The sequence below is a fragment of the Protomyctophum parallelum genome (genome assembly GCF_964188405.1).
Source record: "Protomyctophum parallelum genome assembly, chromosome: 8".
Lineage (NCBI taxonomy): Eukaryota > Metazoa > Chordata > Actinopteri > Myctophiformes > Myctophidae > Protomyctophum > Protomyctophum parallelum.
Window position 1 is genome coordinate 23,483,774 of NC_139703.1, and position 15,284 is coordinate 23,499,057.

Consider the following 15,284-nt stretch of genomic DNA (forward strand, 5'->3'; position numbering starts at 1 on the left):
GCCAGTTTCATGGTTCTCCTGAACTGCGGTGTCTCATTAGCCTTACACCTAGACCAGTAGGACACGAGGGTTGGCTTCTTATATATATATATATATACACAATACACACCTTTGCGATGGACTGCGCTGCATAGCGGTTAGTCTCATCACAGATGTACTGGAGCAGATCTCCGGTGGTTCAGGGGGGGAGGAGGGGGGGCAGTGGGTGTCCTATTGCATTATTTATTTTCTATATTTATTATAATTTTATGTTTGTAAGAAAAAAAGAAATAAAACTTGCACTTTTCAAATCCGAGATACATCTCATGTCTATTTTTACACTATTCTGAGGTTTATGTTCTGACTAAGCGAGTTTCAACTGTGATTTACTCTGTAACGGTAGATGGTAAGAACCCAATTTTTTTTTTTTATATAATACAGTACATTCACGTCTACATTTCTATACATATCATAGGCACCAAGTCCGGAAAACTATGTCATTGGATGTGTTTTTTATCAAAACTGTGTTTCTTCATAACAGGTTTTTGAGATACATGAATGAATAGACTAGGGTACTGGTAAGACTATGTAAACATATTATATATCAAAATCTTCGTTAAAATGTCAAGTTTCAGGAAAGAATAACATTTAGTTTCTATCTTGTTCCAGTAGCGGGCAGTAGGCAGTTTTAGCTGGGTTGGTCAGTTTGCTCACGACTGACCTTGCTATTTATAGATGGCAAAATATCTACAGTGGTACATGTGGGAAACTTTTTATTTTTTTATTATTGAACTAGACAACTCACCCTTTAAAATGAGATATGTCATAGGTATGTGCTCCCTGTAGAAAAAAAGTTCTTACCAAAATAAACTTTAAAACGTCTGTATCTTTTTTCCATGTGCTAAAAACACTACATTGTGTAAGCGCATTCTTTTTTAAATGGCTTCCAACACAAAAACTAAACATTGTATCAACTCAATTCATTTTTTTCCTGGAAGCAAACTTGTCAAGCTTTCTCTGAAGGTCTTTTATTGTCGCAGAGTCACAACAGAGAATTTTCAATAAATCATTCAAAAACGCATTTCTCCCATTGGGAAAAGGGGATTTGACATGGGATTTGACTTTAAACCCTCAAAGAGTTAAGTGGCCATTTGAGACGAAAGGAAAAACTCATAAAAGGTTTCGCTCACTGCATAAAGGAATTAAGGAAGACTTAAGGAGACTTATGAAAATATAATTTATTTTATTTTTAGACGCTCATAATAAAGTTCTCTGTGCTCATAGTGAGTTGAAATTAGCAAGCAAACGTTTGGGTCCTGCATGGGACCTTCGTCAGTTGCTATGTGGATCACAGACAAATAAATTGCTCTTATAGAGCTCCAAATGACCAAATCAGCTCAGCTCAGGTGCTGGGAATTACTACTTAATGTCATCGCCATGGCAATATTCACAAAAGGCCAAACAAAAGCCATCATGACTGTACTATGCACAATGGCTGTTTGGAACAAGCAGGGACACAGCTGAAGCAGTAATTACTTGGAGTGGCAGAGGCTTGATATTGAAGCGTCCCTTGTTATTGTGGCTGAGTATGTGAGCAAGCGTACTTCATCTTCCTGGGCTATACAATGGCAATGTGCCAGCTGTGAGTCTGTTTGACATTTCAGCACGGTCACAGAAATCCTGCTGTCCTGTCCTGGCATCTAGACCCCTCTGAGAGAAGCCAATCTTTTTTTGCGAGGAGTTTGCTTTTCTCCCAGTGTGCCTTCTCTCCTGGCAACCTCTGTACCTTTGGCACTGAGCAGATACACATGGCAACCAGCTGATTCAGACTGACATTTCTGACATTTCACAAAGGTCAATTCCACATGAATTCATGTAACACTGGAACAAGTCAGACTTCACAATGCAAAACAACTGCAGGTGGTTTCTTGAGCTTCTGTCAGTGTTATATTATCCCCCCAAAACATGACTGAACTAGAAATATTTTGCATTAGGCTTTTCATAAGGTTCAGGGGCTGTTTGCCCCACAGGATGTTGGAACCAACTAACTATTTGAAAGCTATTCCATTTTGCCTTTACTTTTGCTGGAACACCTCTAAAAGGTTTCTTAGATCTAGCTTTTGTCTTAACCGATTTAGGAATTAGGATGCCCTTTTGGGGTTTTTACCCTTCAAGACAGGGTTCTTGTTCGTATGTACAGTATAGCAACATAACATTTTCGTACTTTTTTGAATAATTTGAGTTTTTAGAATCGGCCTCAGTGTCAAAAGCTCAGAAGTGCGCTGTTGATGTAAGAGTACTTTTGAGCTATGATGAAGTGCCATTTTAATATTGAGCTCATTGTTGGTTTTTATTATCAAACACAAGGTGTCCTGTCAATGGCACCTTTGTTTTAAAATCTGAACTGACTTGATAATACATTGGAATACAATGCTTGAAAGGCCCAGTAGTGACTGCCCTCTTTCGCTCAGACTCTTCACACATTCCTCTTCTGTGCCTCTGTTGCTCATCTACCCACATCTCATTAATTAATAGTCCGTAGGAGGGTAGATGTTGTGACATGTGTTGACAACAATATAAGTATTGATGCATGCCTCCTTGTATTTCATTATACCAGCAAAGTAAGTAGAGCTGCTGGCTATGTCACAAGTTGTTGAGATTTTATAATGTACAGTTTGGTACCCTCTACTGGCCAAAGAGATGTGTTGAACATGATAAATGAGCCAGTTAGATGTTCCTGTGGTGGTGGACTACATGATAAGTTTTCTTTTCAGGGCAATTTAGCAAATACAAAACAAGCACCAGATTGATACTCTCATTACCTCAAATAACCTCTCTATGGATATGGTGTGTTTTGAACTGTATAGTGTATGTACAAAAAGTACAACTGTATGTATCAATGAGCACACTATGAAGGCAGCGGTAGATTGTCCTGTGACATGATGTTCCAAGAATCTTGCCAAGTTGAAAGGTCAATGATTTCTAGGCAAATTAAAGGAGAGCCATAAGGATTAGGATATGGAAAACTTTATTGTCCATTCAATTTACATAAAATGGAAATTTGTCTTTGGCACACCGGCAGTCAGTTACAACAATAAAACATTACCGGTACATAAAATACACTGATGCATTAAAATACTATGTCAAATGCATTCACATAAACACAGCAACAGTGATCATGAACAGTGGGTGTTAGGTGAACCATTTAAACATTTTCTCATTTAAAATGTCCACAGCAGTTGACACAAACAAAGTTTTGTAACCCTTCTTTTTTTAGCTAGTTTTGCCCTAAGCCTCCTGCCCGATGGCAACAAGTCAAATTCAGAGCGAAGAGGGTGGGTAGAATCATTGTAAATCTGAATTGCTTTTTTGGTCATCAATTATGCAGTGCACAGTATGTGGCAGTGACACCGCCTGCAAGCTTGCAGCTAGAGCCGCCCCGAGGGTCCAGTATAAATTCAGAACATGCGTATGTAAATAATGTAGTGCTAAATCAAAACATGTCCTTAAGGTGTTCATACACACACACACGCTGTATATACACATCTTCTTTGGGAACCATGCTTCTGTTGTGTTGTGTAACTTTCAAGTATTTCAAACGATAAAGGTTCCAGGTTTATATATGCACAGTTGTAATAATGCTTTGTAAACAGAATATGTTGTAGCGAATGTTTGATTTAAGTGAACACACATTGTTAATAAACTATTTTTGAGAAAAGTCATTTGCATTACTGGACTTCCTCGGATAGTTACCAATGAGTGAAAAATGGCGAAACCAAGGTAAAGTCAACCCACTGTGGTAACAGACATCATCTGGACTCATTGCTAAAGGCCTTTAGATTAGAATCTCTTTTTATTCCATTCTAGGGAACATTAATCAAGCTCCCTGGGAGGGAGTTTCAAAAATGCATGCACTGCATAATTCTTGAAACAAGAGTAATTGGCAGCAATATTTATTCTGTAGACGTGGTCTATATAGATCTGCAATAGATGCACTATTAAAGTTTATGATGGATTTGTGCATACAGTGAGTCACTACATTATAGGACAATACAGGAGGATGCAATTGATGTAATAACTCAAGGTAGGTACGTATGTAGACAAGAACTCCACTGCACATGAAGAATGGCAGAATATTGTGTATTTTTAATTGACACAGTTGATCACAGACATTGCTGGACACAGGAAATGCATAGCCTATACAGTTTAAATATGACAAAAAGGATAACAATTCTGTTGCATTTCTATGTGCTTCATTACAATGGGCATTGCCAAATTCATCCATATGTCCCTTCTATGTGGTAGACTGTACTGTAGCCATCTAAGAAAATACAGTTTGACACCTAGGCTCTTTGACAACCATAATCAGCATGATGTTAACACAAATGTAATGATGACAATAGTTGCAATATTATATTTGGTGCACATTTTATTTGTTTTGAATAATGTCTGTACTTACATTTTGTATAAAAAAATATAGCAAAAGCTAAAGGCAAACAGTGGGAAATATTCTAATGCAGGGAGGGCCTATTGGTACAGTAGGTAAGGAGGACCTATTGATTCACCTCAATAACTGAAATCTCTCCACTCTAGAGAGAACAAAAAGAGCTACCACTCCCAATTCAAGGAGAAGGAAGGCAAAATGTAGTCGTTGACAAGTGTGGGGGTACAATTAGCCCCCTGGCTAATGACATTAAGCCAGCGTGACACAAAGATAATTACTGTCGAATAAGGACCTATATAATTTAGTGCCGTCAAGTCTCCCTCAAGTCAGAAGAGATTCACGTTGCATACAGTCCTTTGCTTTTCAAAAATAATTTAGGCAATGGAAGCTTTCTAGCATAATTTTATGCTATATGGAAGAAATGTTTGCTACATGAAAGGCAAGGGGAAGGGGTGTACAATTTGAGGTCAGCCTTGAGAGGTCAAAACAGTGTGTATGTTGAAATGTGTGTGTGTGTGTGTGTGTGTGTGTGTGTGTGTGGCAGGGAATTACCCAAACTTTCACAGTGTCACCAAAGGCCTTGGTTGTTCAAAATAATATATTTGCAAGTGAGCTATTATTAGTTGCACCTTTCAAAGTCCTTTTGAATTATGAAGCCATTGCCTCTTGGTGCTCATGGAAGCAATCATTCCCTGGCAAAAACCAAAACTATGTCTGTCTTTAGAGAGAGAGACATTACTGTATAATGTCATCTTTTGCACAAGCGTCCGCTTCGGTCGTGCCCATTTGTTTATTCCTCTTGGTATCAAATGAACTGACAGCCTCTTCTGTCACTAAGCATTCTGCATCTCCTTGCCAATCTTGTAGCTGAGGATCTTGTTCCAGTCGATCTTGGTGCGCGTGACTGGGAGCTGTCTGCGTAAGGCTTTGAATGTGGTGTCGGACATGGTTTGATAGTTCTCACTGATGGCCGTCTGCAAAAAAGAAAAGACCGTACAAGTGTCCCTGTTACAACTATGGACAAAAAAAAACTTAGATTGCTGATGTGATCTGTGAATTCTATGGCAATATTTCTGGTGAAGACCAGATAGAAAATAGTTGTTTCCGTTTCATTACCTGGTATTCATTCTCTGCATCCTCAATGATTTTCACAAACTCCTTTGCGGTTTGAATCTCGTTCTGTCAAAACATAGAATGCATCCAACAGGGTTAACATAATGTTGCCTTCACAAACACTTTCACTTAACTTTGTATATTTATCTCCCTTGTACAGTATGTCTACACCAATCAGCTTTCGATAAACCAAATCGTGGCCTTATTCTGGGTATGCCATAATAGGTGAACATTCAGCAAAAGATATGTGTAGATGTAGATCGGCTAGGGAGACGATGAATGGGCCATGGATTGACCCCTGCCTGATAGTGTGTCGCGGGTTCGATGTACAAGTACACCCACTGGGCATGACGCTATAGTGCTGAGTGCCAAGCAGGGAGGCACTGGGTCCCATTTTTCAGAGTCTTTGGCATGACTAGGGTTGGGATTCGGGACATTGTGCATACGGAGCCGGTTCCATAGTTTTTTTTATTAACGGTTCTCATCGGTCGTCATTTACCTCCGCTGTGTCTGTGCATGCATGCAAGCAGAGCCTGGGGTGACGTCACCCCACCTACATGAGTGAGTGGGGTCGGGGGAGGATACGCCCACTGTTCTGTGCATTCAGCGAGCGGTCACCGCCGGGGGAGCGAGTGGGACAGTATGTCGAAGAGATCTCCAAAGTGTGGTTAACAGAGAGGGAAATGACTCTGAGGCCGAGCACGCAAAGTGCAATAAATGCGACGCTATAGTTCCCTGCAAAGGTTGTTGCAACTTGTACCGGTTGCACCACGCTCCACCACAGGCTAGTGACGTAATAGAAAATAAAAACTACTAACGTCTACAGAGCTTGTCATTAGGCTGTATTGTACAGCTGTTGTTAATGGTGTTCATTTAGAATGCCAATGACTCGACGTCTTTCTGTCTTACCGTCTGATATTTTATGAATCACGTTAAATATAGAGCCAAATCAATTTGTCTGCACTTATTTTTTTACAATTCATAAGCAACTCAACTGCTTTTGATTTGGCTCTAAATTAATTGCGTGACTGTTGAGAGCCCAGCGTTTAGGTGCATAGGCTATACCTCCATAGATTGATTACTTTATAAACCGTTTGCAGAAAAAGGCACAGGAACGTAGCCTACAGTTCAATACAAGGTCTGCTAAGAGGATTTTATAATCCAAGAAAGCACTATGGCTTGTTTCCATTAGGGTAAGGGGTCCTTCATATTAAATTATTCTGAACATTAAAAACACAACATTTGTCACCACAACAATATCATTATTGCAATGTGTACTGTATATTTAATATACAGTACAAATTGCAACAATGATATTGTTGTGGTGGCTAGCTGGTGGTGGTGAAGTTTAAATAATAGTGCCACCTCATAATTGTAAAGTGTATTTTCAATAATTTAATTAATGAATTTGTGTTTATTATGTACTTGGTTAGGTTAGTTATAATATAAGCACAATCTATGAAAAGAAAAAAGGGGGAAAAATTAGGATCCGTTAAGGGAACCGCTAGGAACCGGAACCGTCAAGAGGGATCCGGTAAGGATCCGGAACCGTTAAAATCTTAACGAATCCCAACCCTAGGTATGACCCGCTCGGGGATCAAACCCCGACCTCACAGTCCCAGGGTGGACACTAACCACAAGGACACTGAGCTGGTGAAAGTGGTGAAGCTTGTGATGTGTTGAGCAGGGAGTAGACTATGGTGGACTGGATACAGCAGAATAGATGTCAGTCCAGGTATTTCACACAGACACAGATGATGTCACTAAGATGGTTTATTTGGCAGCCAACTAATAAGAGCATTGATTCAGTATATATATTTTTTTAATATATTTTTTATCCCACGATTTTGTAACCCACTTTTCACCCCTGTGTCAATCATCTAATGTGATCCTGGGCTCTACACACCCTCCGCATTGATTCAGTATTGACCATATTAAGCCAGGTCTCACAGCAGACAGCACTAATATATAAACAAAAGTGAACGGAGCATACAGTCACACTGTACCACAAACATGGTACACGCATATCGTGGAAGTGATGTCAGATCTTCTACACACAGCAAAACAAAAGGGAGCAGTGCACCACCCTGTGGCACCAACTGGCACTGCATACTGACTGTTAAGTATACAGTACTAAAGCCTGAATAAAACGTGAATGTAGAAGATATGGCAAAAGTGAATGCCACATCTTTGTCTCCTCTCAGTAGCACTAATGGTTGAATAAAACAGCATACTTACAGATATGGTCAGTGCTTCCTGAACATCTTTATGGCTGACAAGCTGGACATTTCCATCCTCATAGTAATGTACCTGGATGGGATGGTGGAAGGACACTACCGTTATAACAAATTGCACAAAGTTCCAATAAAAGACCAGTGTTGCACCCTGAACCTAGTTCAATTGAAATAAAACATACCTGTATTTTCAGGACTCCGCTCACTTGCGCTGTAGATTGGGAAATGCTAAACTTCCATTCGGACCGACAGCGACCGTTCCTGAAAAGAAAAATTGTTGCAAAAACTATAATAAATCATGAACAGTGAGGTAGATGAGGATGATGAAGAGAAAATGACTCAAGTGTCACATTTATGAATTAATAAATTGAACTACCAGATCAATTGCCTCAGTCAACTTACCAGAAGTTCTTAGGTTGAAACTGATGTCCCTCAATACACGCAATAATGGTCTGCTGGCCATCAATCGTTTTCCCATAAACCTGCAACAGAAAGGACACCGTCTAGTCAAAGATATGCTCAATCCTAAACAAAAGCATTCATTTAGTTTACCCCATCCTACATCAATTACCAAGATAGACACCCGAGCGAAACATCGGTTGCCTGTCTAGAGGGCACCTCTTTTCACAGTGCTGGCTTCTTTACGATTCTTTCGGATTGGAAAGAACATGCTGTTGCACATTCCAAAAAGTGCTATTTTCTACACTGACTTTTTTGCAAGATGGAAAATTGTGCGATCCTGGCCTTAAGATCAAATGTAATCTTCAGTAACTACTTATGTACAAACTGATGATCAAGTATACAACTTTACTTATAAGTGGAAAGGATCGTACAGTATGCCCCTGCTGGTTAATTTTGGGTACTGTTTGAATGGGAGTGCATATTATACCCTCTGACCGGGGTGTGCTCTGTAATCAGCAAATTGTCACACTTTTATTCGATATTTTCTTAATTGCTGCTCTGACATTATTGGAAGCTGTTACCATGCCTTGATGTAAAAATGGCTATTTTGTCTAAAATGTTTTTTTTTTTAAAGAAGAAAAATAAAAAGTAATGTAAAGGGAACATGCACAGCACATCATTTCTCCTTCAACTTCGTGTTGATGCCACAAAATGACTGGATATACAGCTTTTGTAGCAAAATAATACAAATATTAAACCTTAATTTTAGCATTTTGTACAAAATAGCCAATGTTACAGGTGCCCAGATGTCTCTAGTCTGCTGTAACTATTCCATATGCCGGTACCTGTCAAAGTAACTCTGGGACTCCTCACTATGGGGTCTTTCACAGATTCTGCATACTATACATTAACGGCTAGATACTGTAGACGAGTTTTCTGTTTACAGCTGACAAACATATGTCAAATTGGACTCCTGTGCAGCATTGCTAACATTACAAAGCAAAGAGAGATGTTTAGCTGGAGCTTACAGTGCAGACTCCATTGGGGTAGTGCTCCTTGACGTAGGCACTCAGTGCGGCGTCACAAGCGTCTCGCCATGGGACGAGGGCTGCCTCGCCCTCATGGGGCTGAGGGTCACTGGCCTCCTTCCTCAGGTGGTCAAACTTGAAGGACACCTTGTTGCATGGATCAAAGAAGCGCCCATTGCCCAGGTCTCCATGCTCCGTGATCAGCACCTATATGGGGAGGAAATACAGTAGTGGGGGAAACGGTTGTTTTGAGTGACGTGTTGGCTCAAAACTATAGTGAACGATAGCAAATGATTGCTTGACGATTCTGTATCGGTACATGACTCAGACGGCATCGAGTCAACTGAAGCTGACTTTGTAGCGCTTGGCACGACGACTCTCTTGCTTAACCCATTCTGAACGGGAACCAATTTTGGTGTTAGCATCATGTTATGCTTAGCTATTTTTGAAAAATCGAAGAACGACTGACATTTTTAGAATCTGATCTCAGGTCAGAATGGGTTAATCAGACCAGTGTGTGTCCAGTGGAAACCTTGTATGAATCTGATCTCAGGTCAGAATGGGTTAAGCTCGCGGCTCAAGAGTCACCTTCAGGCGGCGCGCCTCCGTCCGTGAAACCGAGTGCACCTTTTTCCAATCGTACTGTGACATATATACACTAGTGCTGCCAGAATTGGCCAAAAATGATATTTGAATATTCCTTTTAAAGGGCAAATAACATGCATTTTAAAACTGCTTTTAATATTATTTAATATTTGAGTCATTATAATACTGATGCTAGATAAAACCAGGCTTGTTTCCATTCCATGCCAGCTTGGAAAATCAACAATGGTGGACATTGTAAACAAGTGGAAATGCAAATTTGGAACTGAAGACTGATGAAGAGGAGGAATTATACAAAGTAGGGTGACATTGATGACATCGCGATGAGGCCAAAATCAGTCGAGCTGTTCCTGAGAGCAATTTCCATTAAAACACCCATATGACATGAAAGCCTGATTGTTCAAAATTGGTTATTTGTGGGGATAGAAAACACATATGGGAGCCCCAGAAACACAAAAGAAATTGAAAAAGTTGAATTTTATGTTATAGGTCCTTTAAAACACCACATGTATTCGAACAGATTTCGAATGATGTTGAATGTCGAATGTATATGATTTTAATATGAATATGATATGAATATTGCAGCCTAATATGCTGTAAAACTTTCTCTTTCTTTATCTATATGGTCCGGTCCTGTATGGGCTGCGGTTGGTGCTGAGAAATGCGCTCTGGAGTCTTGCGAGATGAAATTAATGATTCATAATTATCTTAATAGCCTACTTTTTGTATAATGTTTTAGTTTACGTGGCACAGAGTCTCGCCAGAACTCACACAGCAAATTAGTTTGTTATTTTTTTAATTCGAATTTATTCTTAATTCTTAATTGAATTTATTTTTTACATTCAAATATTCATTTGAATATGGAATATTCGTTGGCAGCACTAATATACACTCATTCTGCCAGATGTAGTCCGAGATGGAGCCACACCATTTCCCATATGGATTCTGAGATTTGCGATTCAATTCTTTTTTTTTTCTTCATATTTACATTGTATATTTTAATTCTGCCTTAATTAACAGTCAACAGTGAAGAGACAAAACAGGGATAGTGACAGAAATCGAACCCAGGCATCAGAGCCTATGTGGTACATACCTTAACCACTCGGCTACCGACATTCCTTATAGATTACATAGCATCTTAAATCTCTTGAATTCATGCAAATTGTCTTTTCAGGCCTATTGTGTTTGACAATGAAATAATTCAACTTGAATAGGATTTTTGTTTCAATTCATAGGAGGAGGTAGTAAAATTAAACATTTTTAAAAGACTTACATCATAGCCATCAACTCGGGCAAGGGTGAACTGATCCATGTTGTACTGAGCGAACGCACTGTTGTCAAAGGATAGAGGAATAACATGGAAACACAATTCAGAAGTGGTACAATTACGCAAGTGGAAACCACGCACGCCCCCAATGTATGTTTAAAATGTGCAGAAACAGTAACACAGAAACAAATGCAACTCACTGTGCTGCGCCTTCTCTGAGAAGATTATCATTGTCGAGCAGCAGTCGCACATCTGAAAATAATGAAATATGGGAAGCGTTAACCAGTTGTGTTGTGTAAACAATGAAATGAGAGCAATTTGAATGGTGCAGTCAGGTTGAGTTCAATCACAAAGCACACTCACCATTGAAGACTTCGTTAAACTCTCCTGGAGGTGCATGGATTACAAAGTTTGCCGCAATACGGACCTGCAAAAGAATATTGTTTGTAATGTTATCATACTAAAAAGAAGTGAATATGCCTACTTGTTCAACTATAAATACAAAAGTGCTTCACAAAACCAATGCTAGTGTAACTAAGATATTCCCTGAACTGAACTCAAGTTTGTAGATGTGATCCTTGACTGCTATTGTACTGCATTTTATTCATGGCCTGAGGTATTTCTCTTTTGTGATGTCATGATGATGACGTATTTTATTGCTCAGGTAATCTACCGGCCCATTGTTGACTGTTGATAAAACGGAAGTGCCAGCAACTTCCCAAAACACATACATACTGCACAGTGTACAGTTAAGTATGTATTTGTTTTGGGCAACTTGGCACTTAAGTCTAGGGACAGTGGGACACCAGGGTTACTGTGGGTTGATATTTTTTCTGGTATAGGTTTTGTATGTGCACTGTGTACACATACAGGACCTATACCATAATGGCCTGGGGCCTGTTTCACGAAACTTGGATTAACTAATCCAGGATTTAGGCCAAAACCAGGCTTTTTCAATCCTGGTCTTTACAGCCTGGTTTATTCCGTTCCACTAAAGCCAAGCGAGGCTCAGAATTGGCGGATTTGGCGAGCCGGGATCAGCAAGCCTGGCTTAATAGACAGTCTGGCTTTTTGTCTCTAGACCCATTATGTGGATCACAGATTTACTGATCCTTCTTCTTCATGGGGGATTAAGGCAGTTTGCATCCTTAATAGTTGCATTACAGCCCCCTTCTGTATATCTCATTATCTTTACTAATCTATTCAAGACTTACTGATACAAGGACTTAAGCTTCTAAAATAAATACTGCTGCTGTAATTAAAGAGAGAACATACTCTCAATAGTGGATAGACTGAATGATTAACTACCCCAAAAATATAGTTTACATTTTACTACAACTATTAACTTAAAACAGAATTATTTTTTTCTATTGTAAGCATAATGATATTGTCGCATTGTGATATTTGGCCATAACTCCCTCCTCTGAGGGAGCTACCTTTGGGGAAGGGGGTTGTTGTCCAGACAGGGGCCAGACTGGTGAGGGTCATGGGTTCATGTAGCATGCCAAAGTTTGTGCTATTGCCATTGAGAATGCATTGGGCGTTTAAGTTAAATAACTCAGAAACTACAAAACATTTCAAAGTAAAAAGTTCCAGCATGTGTCTCCGCAGTAAGCTGAATTTTACAAAGTGTGAATGGAGTTTCTAGGTGAAAGTGATTTTTTGAAGTGCCACTATCTGCCTATAAATGTCTCAAATTTGAAAGCACTATATTTCTAAAACTATGAAACATTTCAAAGACTCCTTTTCAGGCACAGATGTCCACCGTAGGATGAACCTAAATAGGTTTGAATGGGGTTTCTAGGTGTAAGTATGTAGGACTACTAGTAGTGGGTGAAACGTTACAATGGTAATATGTTGTAAAACAATGAGTAATGGTAATATTTAGTGGTTTTCACTTTTACAAAAAATAATAATATAATATAATATAATAATTCTTCTTAACCGTGCACTTGCACGACAGCAAACCTATTCATGCTGAACATTCACCAAAAGCAGCTGATCTACAAGCTCACAAGCTGTCATGATGTTGTGCAGCCAATATATTTTGGTTATTTGATTTTATATAGTGCTTAAATTAGTCCTTTAATGCAGACCGATACAAATAAGGCAACATAAACCCATAATAATTGAATAAATCTGGAAAACATCATTGGTTTGTGATCAGTTTGACTGCTTAATGAACAGTAAAGACATCAGGATTAGGTTAAACCTGGCTGTTAGCCTGGTCCGGAGCAGGCTAAGTCCAAAGCATTAGTTTCCATGGTAACTAATGTAACATCACTTTCATGAAACCGAATCAAACCTCAACATATCCAGGTTAACTGGTTAAATTAATCTGGCAAGATGAACCAGCTTTCATGAAACCGGTTAATCGCTGATCCAGGATATATTAAACCAGGATATGTGTTAAATCCCGGCTTAATCTCTAATCCAAGTTTCGTGAAACAGGCCCCTGGGCTTCAGCCACAGACCGTAAAAGTGAACAGCCACTAGAGTGAAGCAGAGAGCGGTCTTGGCTGCAGACTTGATAGCCCCACTTTGGCCTCTCCTTAGATGGCAGGCAGGATCTGTCACCCATGGGCTTTTCTTAGCAGCCTGTATGCATGTGTAAGCATAATGGTGTCGAAGCCACAGACAAGTTGGGGTGGGGGTGGAGCAGTGGGGCATGGAAATAGTTTTCACTTGCTTTTTGTCAATAGCCAACAATGGTTAGTTGGTTGGTACAGGTAAATCCGGGCTGAAGCACATTAATAGTTCAACAAACCCTTCCCATTTTCTAAACCTACGCTCATGCAAGTGGGGTCACTGCAATCCTACATACCATAGCCTCTATATTAGAGCTGTCGTTACTGCTAGGTGACATTGTGGGTGTTCTATTAAAGCCATTCCATTGGTTATTTGGCCTCAAGGCTGCAACTGGCAATGACCTACATATGGGGTTGAGTTATTGTCTGTCTGAAGAGTCAGTGGCTCAGTGGGTAACCTAGATCCAGTCTCGTCCCAAGTAGCCAATGTGCTCTATTCAGAAACCATCAGAATTGTCATCATATGTGAAGACAGCCTAGAGTTAATTCAGTTTAACAGCCATATAGTAGGTTCAAGATGTGCTACTACACTGTAGTGATGGTACACATAATACAACTTCTCATGTATACCAAGTTGGAGTATATTCAAAATGTGGATTTCAATCATTTTGTCATACTGTAATTAATACGCTAATTATACCAGCATGTCCTCTGGAGTAATTTCAGACCTGGCTGTACCATTAAGGTCGCCAACGATTTAAGGCTAGGAATGCCAAGCATTAGTCTACAACAAGCTGCTGCATGCAGTCACAAAAACGAGTCTTTGCAAGCCCGCAGGGGAAGGAAGGAACGTAGATGTATTAGGAGTGGAAGAAAAACGGAGTCCGAATTTGACAGACCTGAGCTTATCCATAAGTGGGTGTGGAAGACTGGTCATTAGCACAACAGTAAATGCAGGAAGTACATTGACTTCCTTTGATTTAGCGTCAGCTAACTTCTTCAACAGCTACTGTAACTCTCCCATTAAAACTAACATGGACATAACTGCAGCAACCACGTGTTAAACGGGAAATTAAACAGCCTAAGGCCCTAAATAACACCATATTGTATTTGAAATTGTGCAACAACACTGAACTGTCATGTATTACACTCCCTGGCTCAGCTGAGCTCATCCAGATGGGCTTGTTTAGCTAGCTCCTCTGCTCGTATACATATAGCTGAGCTAAATTAAGCTGCCATTTCCCCCCCGGAGAACGTCGTCAGAGAACATCGATAGTTACTAGCATGTGAAAATGGCCATCGCATGTAAAATTATTAAATAACAAGGTAATACCTTATCTTCGTCGGTAAGCTGCTCTTCAAAATCTGCCATCTTGCCTCATTAGACTCTGTTAACAAAGCGAGCGACCGTCAGAGTTGCCAGGTATGTGTGTGTGACTCCACCCAGCACAACAATCCAAAACAAGGAAGAGGTTGTCGTAAAAACATTGGTCACTTTGACAATAACTCTCTGGGGATGTATTAGAGTGAGGCATTAAATCAAACTAAGGCATTATTTACTGAACAATTCTAATCAACCTGTGTGTAATTATAAAAGCCCAGTGCCGGTTTTGTGATGAATTGAAAAGGTTGGACTGGACCCTAATGTAAACAAGTGTCATGCTTTATGGTGTTGTCCACAGTTAA

At 39.7% G+C, this 15,284-nt stretch overlaps 1 protein-coding gene across 1 annotated transcript; it reads right to left on the reverse strand.

Moving 5' to 3' along the window:
* Positions 1-4,100: 4,100 nt before the first annotated feature.
* LOC310862496 (F-actin-capping protein subunit alpha-2-like) lies at positions 4,101-15,039 on the reverse strand. Its single transcript, XM_083770433.1, has 10 exons — positions 14,932-15,039; positions 11,434-11,497; positions 11,271-11,322; positions 11,077-11,134; positions 9,201-9,407; positions 8,173-8,252; positions 7,953-8,031; positions 7,775-7,846; positions 5,540-5,602; positions 4,101-5,397 (listed from the first exon to the last, which is right to left on the reverse strand). Exons 1-10 carry the CDS (start codon positions 14,968-14,970, stop codon positions 5,257-5,259), a joined length of 855 nt encoding a protein of 284 aa, XP_083626559.1. The 5' UTR covers positions 14,971-15,039; the 3' UTR covers positions 4,101-5,256.
* Positions 15,040-15,284: the final 245 nt, after the last annotated feature.